At 37.2% G+C, this 12,857-nt stretch overlaps 1 protein-coding gene across 1 annotated transcript in view; it reads right to left on the bottom strand.

Annotated features, from left to right (window-relative positions):
• The window catches only part of LOC136864712 (peroxisomal acyl-coenzyme A oxidase 3), a 297,560-nt gene that overhangs the window by 142,817 nt on the left and 141,886 nt on the right, over nt 1–12,857 (bottom strand). The window contains exon 8 of the mRNA XM_067142046.2: nt 9,997–10,163. Coding sequence (XP_066998147.2) covers nt 9,997–10,163 — 167 coding nt within the window. The remainder of the gene's footprint in view (nt 1–9,996; nt 10,164–12,857) is intronic.

The raw sequence follows: 12,857 nt of genomic DNA, 5'->3' as shown, positions 1-12,857 counted from the left end.
AAGTTCAGGCTTCCTCCAGTAGAGGAGTTTCAACTGGCGCAAAGTTTGAATTAGCGGCGCAGAGGTGTACCGCTCGGTACAATTATTATTATTATTATTATATTAATTTACGGCCATTTGAGACTGCATTAAACAACAATCACACATTACTGGAAGCTTTCTTCGCAGCCCAAAATCTCTACATTCTTTCTCTGGCAGACTATCTTCCTTCCTCTGTCCATCCCCTATTCAGTTTCTGTTCATCATGGAAGCCTCTGGAGCTGTCTATCACTGATCTATACTTTGTTCGGTTTAGGATATCTTCCCGATTTAATCCAGATTGCTCAAGACCCTTTTGTATCTTCAGTGAACCATTCGTTAGAAACCTTTCTTTCTTTTTTAGAATTTGCTTTACGTCTCACCAACACGGATAGGTCTTATGGCGACTATGGGGTAGGAAAAGACTAGGAGAAGGAAGGAAGCGGCCATGGCCTTAAGGTGCAGCCCCAGCATTTGCCTGGTGTGAAAATGGGAAACCACAGAAAACCATCTTCAAGGCTGCCGACAGTGGGGTTCGAAACCACTATCTCCCAGATGCAACAGTTGTATTCCTCCACATATTGAACGGTCTAGATTATATATCGACCAGTGAGGTCTTTTATCGAACATGATTTTTATATATCGAAAGGCAAAGTTTTAAATACTGAACAAAATATTTATTATAAATCATTTTACCTTCAGACATTATATGGTTGCAATAACGGTCAACAAAATAGAATGATTCTTAAATATAAATCACAAAAGTAGAGGAGGCAATATTATATTAAAATATTCTGAGAAATACAAAAATCAGTTTCTTATCTCTATCATTCCACAGAGAGCAGAACATGTCTTTAGTCTTCCTTTTTCTTTTCTTTCTCTTCAGTTCTTCCTGGTATCCTTAGAAGATATCGCTATGATTTCCTTAGTCTAAACTGTTGTCTGGTACTTGAACTTTGAGAAAATCTTTGAAAAAATCCTCACTACTACTTGAGGTGAGTGAGCAAGCAAGTTCCAAAGCAAATTTCATGCTCATTCAATAATTTTGGCTTGTGAACTTTTACTCCATTCTTCAAAAGATCCTTCCTGAGAGAAGATACATACACCTCTTAACGTTCATCATTCCACATGAAATCATTTCTCTCCTGATCTTTTTCTTCTTCTTGTGAACTGTCTGTAATCGTTTCATTCTGATTACCCGATATTGTTTCACGTGTTGCATTGTACCGAGTTGTAACACTTTTCTAATAAGGGTACAAATCTGGTTCACCATCATTCTGTTTTTCTCCATCACGTCTTAGTTTGTCATTGAACTTATCGAGAATACGAGGAGGCAAGACTTCTTCCAGGTCATCAAGCACAAACTAACTTCTGAATGGAAGTGAAAGGGAATGAAGGGCTGGCTTTGTCACTCTCTTGCTGTTGCCTTTTCAAAATATCTGCAATACATTTTGTTTAGTCCACAGCTTTGGGATATAGTGGCTAGAGACCACACTTACGAAAGGCACTTTTCACAATATCTGGCCTAAGAGCATCATCCCAAACTTTCTTTAACATAGGTGCAAAATTTACCTTGGTTACTGATGCACCGAAAGTTTGTATTTTCCCATGTTGAAGAGCATTTTCACATGCTCTCTTTAGAGGTGCAAATACCCCCCACATCTGCTGGTTGCAGAAGATGGGTGGTATTAGGGTAAAGACAGTACAATATTCTTCCATGGTCAATATGCACTGACTTGAAGGGATAAATGACTCCTGTGTCCATAAAGAAACAGACTAACAGGAAGTGTAATTTTCTCTACCTCTAGCCATGATCTAAAGTGTTGAAGGTAGTTCAGAAACGTTGGGGCTTTCATCCAGCCACTTTCAGTTTTTTGATCCATGGCTCAGCCACACTATCTTTGATAAGTTGCTGAAGTCGTATGGTGCTGTAGACTATCATTGTAGGGGCACAATGCCCGTCGGCACAGAAATTTCCGAGCACTGTTATGCCCTCTATCTGTTTAGAGGTTGCCGTAATTTGAAGCTGTTCCCCTCTGACTCCAAGGTACTTTCCTGAAACCTTATGGAACAGAAAATTTTTCTCGTCTGCTTTGAAGATCCTGCTTGTGTCTTCCATAATTGATCTTACATCCTCAGATTCCAAGTAGCACGACAGTCCAGCAAACCAAATTCTCTCTTCCGAGACAGCAGCCCTGCCCTTGCTAATGGTTTCACCCTTTTTCTGACACAGAAGGATGCCATCTCATAAAACACTTGCACCAGGTTTTATTATGTCTTCCATGCTTAAACGGTGTGCTCCCTCCTGATGACTGCACAATTTGTTGAACAGTGTAAAGTAAATTCTTTTTCTTCAACGGAAATCCTGTCTTAGCCTCTTGATTATCCATTCACTAATACCCTCCTCTTCTCGTGGACTCAGGAACGGCTTCCGACCAAGGGCAGTCAATCTTCTGATGTCCAGATAGTTCAGGGACCTGGTATGTTTTAGATACCTGCCTTTGGGACATCATACCAGACTTAACCTGTTGAACAGCTTCAGTTAAAGCAGATAACGAATACTGACTCAGGTTTTTTTTCTCTCTTTTTTTTTTTTCTCTTTACAGGTTTAACTTTGGCTTTTGGGACATTTCCCTTGGTGAGCATCTTAATTGAATCATTTATTTCAGAAACCACCTAAATAATTTTTTTCAGAAACAACTTATGTTCCATATAAACGATGCTGTTAGACAGCTGTGTAAATAATGTGTTTATTTCAGAAAGAACCCAAGCGCCGTCGCTTAGGTTGTTTCTGCTGTAAATTCATTCCTCCACTCATGACGGTTGGTGGCCCTGTTAGTACAACCTGTTTTGTGATCTTGTTTTGTTTTTACTGAGTTTGTTGTTGTTGTAACTGTAAACACGGAGTGGTAGAGTGTGTGTGTGTAGCGGATATAATAGTGTATTTAGCGATTATTAAGTAGTGATTAGTTCTTAAACCATGTCTGACAGTTCAGAAGATGAACCTAATCCTAAGCGTAAACGTGGAGTGAGACATGAAGGAATATACAAGTGGAACGTTGTATGGAAAGCTAGAGTACAAGGACTGAGATACGTGTCCTGCAAAGGAAAAGAGGTCCGCCAGGAAGCCCTGCCGAACTATGTAAACTGTATGTGTAACTTTAAATGTCATTTAAAACTAACTGACGAAACTATACAGGACCTCTGGAATAATTTTTGTTCTCTGGACAGTAAAAACTTTTATGACAGCATCATTCAATGGCCAACAACCGAGAAAGAACATGCCGAGGATATGCCAGAGGCTGAATAAAGTCAGAAAGCCTATTATTGTTGTAATTTGTATTTAGTGGTTCTTTAACTGATGTCTATTAAATTTTGATGAATAGAACGGTGTTATTTACTTAACCTTTCATCTTAAAACTTGCATAGATTAATCAATTAGCTGCTTTTTAAACAACTGCTACATAAATTAACAGGAAAAGTTGCTTATTTCAGAAACAATCTAAGTGGAATGTTTTAAAAAAATCTTTATGGCATTTAAAAATTTCAAAACATTTCATGTTTACTACACTTTTCTACCATATTAAAGATTCATTTAAAAAATTTGGAAGGAGATGAGACTTCAACTTATACTGCCATACAGTTTTTCTTATTTGCCCAACAGTTTGAAAAACTGCATTTAGGTGGTTTCTGCAATTAGCGATTCAATTTTGATCATTGTCCGGCTCTGAGCATTAGTTAAGAAAAATAAGCAAGAACTGTAAAAATGATAATATTCTGCTTTCTAATTGTAAATGTCTAAAATGTAATATAGTTTTTCCAAAGAGTGGGGGGGGGGGGCAACTGCTCCCGCATACCCCCTCCTGTCACCACCACTTTATTTGCCGACGACAACCCTTGGAAAGTTACAGGATTGTTAAATAAAGTGATTAGCACAACGCATGACATCAAACAGACACAAGACATCGTAAAAGAAATCTAACTATAGCCGATGAGCTTTCAAATTCAGGCCCTCTCAAGTTACAGGTAGGTGCCTCAGCAGTCACAACCACAGAAATGTGGACTTCGATGCTAAAGAAAACAATACTACAAATTAAAATCAAACAGCCCATCAATTTTCAGTGGCGTTCAATATTAAGGGTTGTTTTAGTACTGAATGAACCTCATTTATCGAACGACCTTTCGATATTATGAAATGGGAGTAAAGTATCGAAAAGTATTTTATTTTAGAAATAAATATGAAGACAGGTGCAAACTCGCAACACAAGAAATGAATAAATATGTATGTATGTTAATACAACCTATTATTTAAAGGATGCCTTCTGAAGACACTATTTTACTGGCAAAAACAGATAATCACAGGGACACTGCACCTTAGTAACAATACAAAGATCTCATCAAAATCCCGCCAACACCAAAGTTTTGCGACTTTCTCGCGTTCGCCAACATGGTAACGACTTCCGACCTATCAATTGACAAAGTTAGGTTTGGAGGGGTGAATTTAGAAATCTCAGATGTTATGTAAACTTATCGATATTGTTATTTTTAATGAGATGTGTGAAGTGTTCGATATTTAAAGGGCGTTCAATATATAGTGCCATTACCCTATAAAGCAGCCATCTTTCTTCGCCTAGTGTAATTGGCTTTTCTTTCGCTAGTTTTCAACAGTACGATTTTCCTGAGGTACTTGAAGCTGTTAACTCTTTGTATCTTAACATGCTCTGTCTTCAAGTGATGAGGGGCCATTTTGATGTTGGTCATATATTTGTTTGTTTTTGTTTTCCGAAGGAAATTTGGAGTCCTGCTTTATTCACTTCCTGCTTTAGTAGATTTATCTGCTCTGTAGTTGTGTCATTGTTTCTAGATGGAATCGCAAGGTCATTTGCGAATGCACAGCAATTGATCTTGATACAGTTTTTTAATCCTCCGATGTATACTTAGTTGAGCAGTCCTTTTTTGTCCAGTTCTTTTTCCAACTCACGGATGATCTTCTCCAAAACACAGTTTAAGAGGACTGGAGACTGCCCACCTTGTCTGACCCCTGTTTTGATTTAAAACTACTTCATGAGCTCCCGCATGAACATTACCTTCGAACAGGTGTTCGTTAATGTCTGCTTAATAATTGCAATTGTTTCAGCATCTACTCTGAATTCTACCAGTATGTCGAACAACACTTCCCTATAATAAACTTGTTCATTTTCGGTTCCTATTACACTGGCTGACAAAAAAAATTGAAGCACTCAGAAGAAATAATCGGATGTCAATGTAACTTCGTAAATGTACACACCATCGGCAGTATGTAAACGATTAGAGTTGAAATTCTCTGCAACAAGTAGAACAGCCACCAAAGTGTATTAGTGTTCATGTTTAGTGTTGCTACCAGGCTTGGTAGGGTATGTAAGGAGCGCGAATAGCATCAGATGCCGAGTGATCACTGTGAAGGACGTGGAGATGTCGCGTACTTGTGTGAGACAGCATTAACAGCGCTGATGTAGTAATTTTATTATTATTATTAATTATATACAGTTGTATCAGCACACACTTTATTAAAACATAACTGGTTTTCGGACACTGAGGTCCATCATCAGTGTTAAAATTTAAATTTAATTTCACATAAGTGCGCCGTCAAAATTTGTTAAAATGAGTTTGAAATGTAGCCCTGTTGACATCAACAAAGGTTAGAGCTGCAAAGCAGAACTTAGGCCTCTAGTATCCTGTGTGACACCACCATTGGTCTGGATAGATTAGGGTAGGTTAGTGACAAAACAATTGGTCTTGATAGGTTAGGGTAGGTTAGTGACAAAACCATTGGTCTTGATAGGTTAGAGGTCAGACCAACAGCCTAAGCATGAGGAAAAGCCACTCAGCTGGCTCACAGGGTTTGTATCTACATAGGAGGTGAATTGTACTGTATAATTAAAGTTAAGTCTGATAAAACATTAAATGCAAGAACATACAATACCATGGATTCATTTATTTTTTGAATGATTGTACAATTTTTTGTACTTTCGGCAGTACCGGTAGTTAAGAAAAAATAAATAAAAAAGGACCCAACAACTTCATAGTATTTGGATTTTTATTCCAAATTCTGGCTTTGAATGCTTTTGTTGAGCACATTTTTTGTTTATTTCATTCAACACAAACACTCAGCATTCTAATTTATGTTAGACACAGCAAAACAACACACTTCAAAGATTACAATTAAGAACAATACAACCATAAAATATCTGGCAGTTGCTAGTGGTTAAACCCACACTATCATTGCTAGCCTTCTACATAACATAAAGAACAAAATTACAACACATCCAAAAACCAGAACAAAGTTGTATATATATAAACACACACACGCGCCTAAAATTTAAGAAGCACCCAGCACACAGATATGAATAAGTAACCTGGTACAGTATTTATAAACTCAAAGGAAGTGAATGTTCAAAATTCTACAGTGGATAAGCCAGCCAAAATTTAAAAATGAGGTACACAGAATACATCAGAGTACTTGAATATAAAACAATCTACAGTTACCAATCACTTTCTAGGTAGCAGACAATCATACATCAATAAGAGCATTGGAGGTCTTCTTGTTAACCCTGAAGATACTCTATTCAATATTCTATAACAATATGAAATACTTTATTGTGCTAGTTTTTTTAACGTCACAATAACACATCTAAGAATTTTGGCGATGCAAGGATGGGGAAGTGATAGGACTGGAATGGTAGTGTCTGTGGCCTTGGCATTTGCATGGTGTGAAAATGGGAAACCATGGAAAACAATATTCAGGGCTTCCGATGGTGGGATTCAAACTTGCCCTCTCCCAAATCGCACGGCCAACTCACTTGGTCATAAAATACATTACGGAAAATGGAAATTACAATACCTCGAAAAAATTAGTCTTTTGTGTTAATATTAGAGAAATGGAATGGTGGCAGCTAGGTACGGAACTATACAGGTTTCAAACCAGATTGGATAGTTCATACGTCACTTCCTACTTGGATGGTCATGGATGAACCACCACCTATATCCAAAACCCAGTAGAACTTAGCTGACAAGTTTGTGATGAGCAGTGACATGAAATGTAACTGGTAATCATTTGTGTGCAGCTAGCTGACGATCCCATGTGCCTGCAACAAATGTTCCAACAACACAGACATGCGAGGCTGTACTGGTGTCTAGAACAGTTATGCTGAGCAGACGAAGAGCATAGCGTTATCTTCGGTAATGAATCGGGCTTTTGTCTTGGTCGCAATAACTGTTGCAATCATATCTGACAACCAACCAGGAGAGGAGCTCCAACAATCTTATTGTCAAGAGTAGGGCCCGGATTCATATGCACCAGAAACTCCAAAAATATGCATGCAAATATACATGAAAAATATTGAAAACATGCACTAAAAATTTAAAAAATTCACCTTCCAAACGCATTACTTAATTTTAACTTAGTGTTAAATTGATTAACACGTTTCATTACTTGCAGAAAGATGCATGGCAGTAGGTTATCAACAGTTTTTCGATATTTTCAGGGGTCAATGACTTTCTGTTCAGACAGAATTAATTTATACGCTGAAAATGACGTCGACGGACGTAACTCAGCAATACTTGTACAATGGCACTAACTGCTCGGAACATTCTTCTGGAAAAGACTGCCTGATCCCACTTATGTATTCTCCTTGTAGAACGTTACTCCGGATAACCAAGTTTCCCATCTTGTGAGAGCAGGTTCCGGAGGAAGAGAAACCTGAGGCAGAATAGTTTTGTACAACTGAACACGAGCCGGTGCTTTTATGGACAGATTTAACCTCTTGAAATTACTTTGTTGACTGAAAAAAAGAGGGTACGTATCTCTTCTGCAATACAATGCAAACCATGGACCAAACATGACATGGATGAGATTTGGAAAAAAAATACTTGGAAAGAGCTTTCAACATATACGAAGCTACATCTGTGAATAAATGACACACTTTTTAACAATCACTCTCCAATTCACTAGGCCACAGAAGTCATAGGGAATCGTTAAGAAATCTTGTAACTGTAGCATGGTTGTATTTTTCTAGCACTTTGTACGAAAGTAAATGAGGTTTGCCGTGTTCTTCTGGAAATAATTTACCCACTATGAAGTTCGCAGTCTATCGACCACACGAATTGGTTGTTTCATTTACAATATCCAGACACAGTTCTCTCCTATGTCATATCGTACTGAATCCACAACAGAAGCATGCAATGAAAGTAAACACTTCTTCCTTAAGGTTAGATTCATCTGGTATTCTTTGATTAGCACAATACTTTTCAAGAAACGAGCGTAGATATGGATTATTCAATTTATGCAGCAGAATGTTGCTGCATACAAAATATCAGCAGAAAATGTACTAACTTCACACCGTATTTTCACGTTGGTTAAAAGTAGCCGTTTCGTATTCTTACTCTGTTCTTTTTATCTGAGATGTGAAGTTGTTTTCGAATGCTGTCCAATTTGAAATTTGTTATCGCATTTTTCACTCTTGTCGCACATACGACAGTACACTACATCGCTGTCAGTTGTATAGTCACTATTGCCTGATATTCACTGTTTAATTTAAAAAGACCTAGTAGCCATTATCTTTAGGCATTTTTACAGTTTAATCTGGTAAAACACTGCAATAGACAAAGAACAAGTTAACAGATGAACGCATTTGTTTAAGCAAAGAAAAGAAGGAAATAGCTACAGTATTGGCTATTGGGAAAAGGGCCATTATCTGCCTACCTGCTTGTATTGCGACAATGAAAGCACTTTCCTTGATCAAGAAAGGCTTCTCATTTTGCCAAGCGATGTACAAAATATACAGTTCATTAGATTTTTCATTTCGTTCAGAAATCTTAGATAATAGATCACAACTAAGAGAAAAATATATATCTGTATATGTACTAACATCCAAAATATGCACTCATGCTCAAAATATGCATTTGCATATGAGTATATGCATTGTTTTAAATCCGGGCCCAAATCATGAGGCACAGGGGGCCAAACCTGAGGCATTGCAGTCTAGGAAGCTATTAGCTTTCAAGTGAAATTACCATTAGTGATTTTTGAGGGCACAATTATTGCTGAACAGTATGTGTACTTGGTTGTCAATTCAGTAGTTGTCCGTCTGATGGTGTCCATTGCAAATGGGGTGTTTCAGCAGAACAGTGCCTGCCCACAAACTGCAGGCATCTTCAGGTAAGTTCTCTGAGATGTTACGCTTTTACACTGGCCTGCCAGGTCCCTGAATCTAAACTCCATTGAACATGTATGGCCACCACAAACTGTGGACAAACTAATCATCATGGTGCAGCAAGCACGGGTCTCAATTCTGCAGGAAGTAATCCAGGGTCTCATTGACTCCATGTCACGCAGGATTCAGTAATGTATTGCAGCTCGGGGTGGGTACACATGTATAGACCTGTGTCCATACGCGCATACAGAGGCACCTGAACATGTTATCAATCACTGCCTTGCACCCATTCACAATTGGGGCATTGTAAGCACACCCTTCATGGTGCTGAAAGTTTCTTTTTCCCTACAGTTTGTACACCCTAAATCTCAAGGGACCAGCATTCTCAATGAACAGACATTCAAAGTATGTGTTGTATATGACAAAATCACATTGGACTGCTTTCTTCACCATATTGTAACGCATATAAAATATTTCTGTCCCAATTCCAAATGTTTCTGTGCCAGGAGTTAGTTGCTAAAGACAGCTGTGCAGGAAGTGATTGAAAGCACTCCTTAATATAATTCTGAGTCCAAGAGTGTACATAAGAGACTTTATTTATTTTTTACATTTTCATCTATGCTGAAACAAGATTGAAATGTAACCTATGCAGTAGTAGTCTATACTTGTACAATCCTCACAGATACTGTGGGTAAATCTGCTGATACACAAATCCTTTCTGGTTGTTACATACTTCAGCTAGTAAACAAATGTTTAGAACAATGAAATTTAATTTTTTTAAATTTACCTGCAATTGGTATTCTATTATAGGCAATTCACAATCCTTGTCACTGGGACCAAATTGTCTTCTTACTGCTGAATAACGTATAGCAATACACAGAGCATTAGACAGTGTATTAGCACTTTCCTGCATAATACCCACTCTGCCAGTGGAAAGATTTTCAAGTGCAGCACCTAAAAGGAAGGAAATACAAAGCAATAACCAAATCAATTCAAATCACTCACCCACAACTGACCTGTATTTAAGGCTTTGGTCCAGATGGCAGATTCCCCATCATTTGTTTACCTAGTCTTTCCTTAAATGATATCAAGGAAGTTTGAAATATATCTAACATCTCCCAAGTAAATTATTCCAATCCCTATTTCCTCTTCCTGTATGTATGTATGTATGTATGTATGTATGTATGTATGTATGTATGTATGTATGTATGTATGTATGTATGTATGTATGTATGTATGTATGTCCACCCCTCAGTCTTGTTTCCCAATATAGGGTGGGGGATGATGTGAGATGAAATTATGTGGCAGGTTTTTATAGGCAGATGCCCTTCCTGCCACCAACCTCAGTTGAGGAGCTAATGAAGATGAAATGAATGATTGTGAAGGAAATTGGAGGTGGAAGGTATCTGTCATGACCTGTTAATAGGAACTGTCCTGGCATTTGCCTGGAAGTAAAAATGACACACCACAGAAAAAAATTCTCAGGACAGTTGACAGTGGGTTTCAAAGCTAATCGTCGCCGCAACGCAAAGTTGCGTTCCATAGCCAAATCACATTAACATGTGTGGCAATTCTGCATGGTAATTCCTCTTCCTATGAACTAATGTTTGCCTCAATTTGTCCTCTTGAATTCCATCTTCATCTTCATATAAAGATAATTTCTACTTTCAAATAACTTCATCTATATATATAAAATAACTTGTCCTGACTGACTAACTGACTGACTGACTCATCATCGCCGAGCCAAAACTACTGGACATAAAGAAGTGAAATTTAGGGGATACATTCATATTAACATGTAGGTGCTCGCTAAGGGAGGATTTTTGAATATTCCGTCGCTAAGGGGGGTGAAAAGGGCGTTGAAATTTAAAATGGGGATATCGATATCTTTCTTTGAAAATAAAGAAACACATATTTTTTTGTTTTTGGAAAATCCCATTAAGAGGGGTGAAAAATGGGGGAAAATAGGTTGAACACCTTTTATGAGGAGACTTATATCTCAAAATCTGAAGATGTTAGAGACATGAAAATTGAAATTTGGAAACTCCTTTGAAAATAAAGAAACACGTATTTTTTTGTTTTTGGATAATCCGATGAATAGAGGGTGAACAGGAGTGACAAAGGGGGTGAATTTTTAAAAAGAGTATATCTGCAAATTATCTAAAACAGGTAACAAATTACAGATTTGAAAACTGGTATTTGGAATTTCCTGTAAAAGTACAGATACATAAATATTTTTTTTGGAAAATCCACTTAAGGGGAACTGAAAAAGAGGGTGAATTTTTAAAATTAGCATATCTACAGTATATCGCAAAAACTTAACATGTTGCAGATGTGAAAATTGGTATTTGGAATCTCCTTTAAAAATAAGGAAACACATATTCTTTGGTTTTCGGAAAAGACCCTTAACGGGGGAGGGGGGTGAAAGGATTGAAAAATTAATTGAATTATTTGTATGAGAATATATACATAGCAAAAAAACGAAAGATGTTGAAAACGTGAAAACTGGTATTTGGAATCTGCTTTAAAAATAAACAAACATGCAAACACGCATTTGCAGGGGGGGAGGGGGGGGATCAACTTGGTAGAGGGATATGAAAACGGAGATGAATTCCTTTTATGAGAATATACATCTGAAGATGTTAAAGAAGTGATAACTGGCATTTGGAAGCTCTTTTAAAGAAACGAGTACTGTGTGTTTTTGGAAAATTCACTTGAGTGGGGAGTGTGAAAGGAAGTAAAAAAATTGAATACTTTTTCTGGAGAATCTTATATCTCAAAACTGAAGGTTACAGACTTGGAAATAGGTATTTGGAATCTCTCTTAAAAATAAAGGAACACGCACTTTTTGGGTGCGGGGAAACCAACTTTACGGGCAGGGATGGAGGGATAATGGAGATGAATTCTTTTCATGAGGATACTTATATCTCAAAAACTGAAGATGTTACACACATGAAAATTTGCATTTGGAATTTTCTTTCAAACTAAAGAAACACATAATCTTTTGTCTTTGGAAAATCCACTTAAGGGGGGTGAATTAATTGAAAAATTAGTTGAATACTTTGTATGAGGATACTTATATCTCAAAAACTAAAGACGTTACATATGTGGAAAATTAGTATTTGGAATCTCCTTTAAAAATAAAGAAACACGCATTTTGCGGGGGAGGGGAATCAACTTGGGGGCGGGGGTGGTGAAAAAGGTGTTGAATTATTTTTTATGACGATACATATACCTCAAAACTGAATATGTTACAGTCGTGATAACTGGCATTTGGAAGGTCCTTCATAAACAAAGAAACAATTTATTTGGTTTTTGGAAAATTCACTGAAGGGGGAGGGTGAAAGGAAGTGAAAAATTTTGATTCTTTTTATGGAGAAACTTATATTTGTAAAACTTAAGGTTGCACATGAGAAAATTTTTACTTGGAATCACCTTAAAAAATAAAGTAACATGCATTTTTGAGGGGGGGAATCAACTTAACGGGCTGGGGTGAAAAAGGAGTTGAATTCTTTTCATGAGGATACTTATATCTCAAAAACTGAAGATGTTAGAGTCATGAACATTTATATTTGAAATTTTCTTTCAAATTAAAGAAACACGTGTTCTTTTGTCTATGGGAAATCCACTTAAGGGGTGAATGAATTG

Source organism: Anabrus simplex, chromosome 2 (genome assembly GCF_040414725.1).
Source record: "Anabrus simplex isolate iqAnaSimp1 chromosome 2, ASM4041472v1, whole genome shotgun sequence".
Taxonomy (NCBI): domain Eukaryota; kingdom Metazoa; phylum Arthropoda; class Insecta; order Orthoptera; family Tettigoniidae; genus Anabrus; species Anabrus simplex.
Note: the sequence above shows the minus strand (reverse complement) of the source record. Positions and strands in the feature narration are given on the sequence as shown.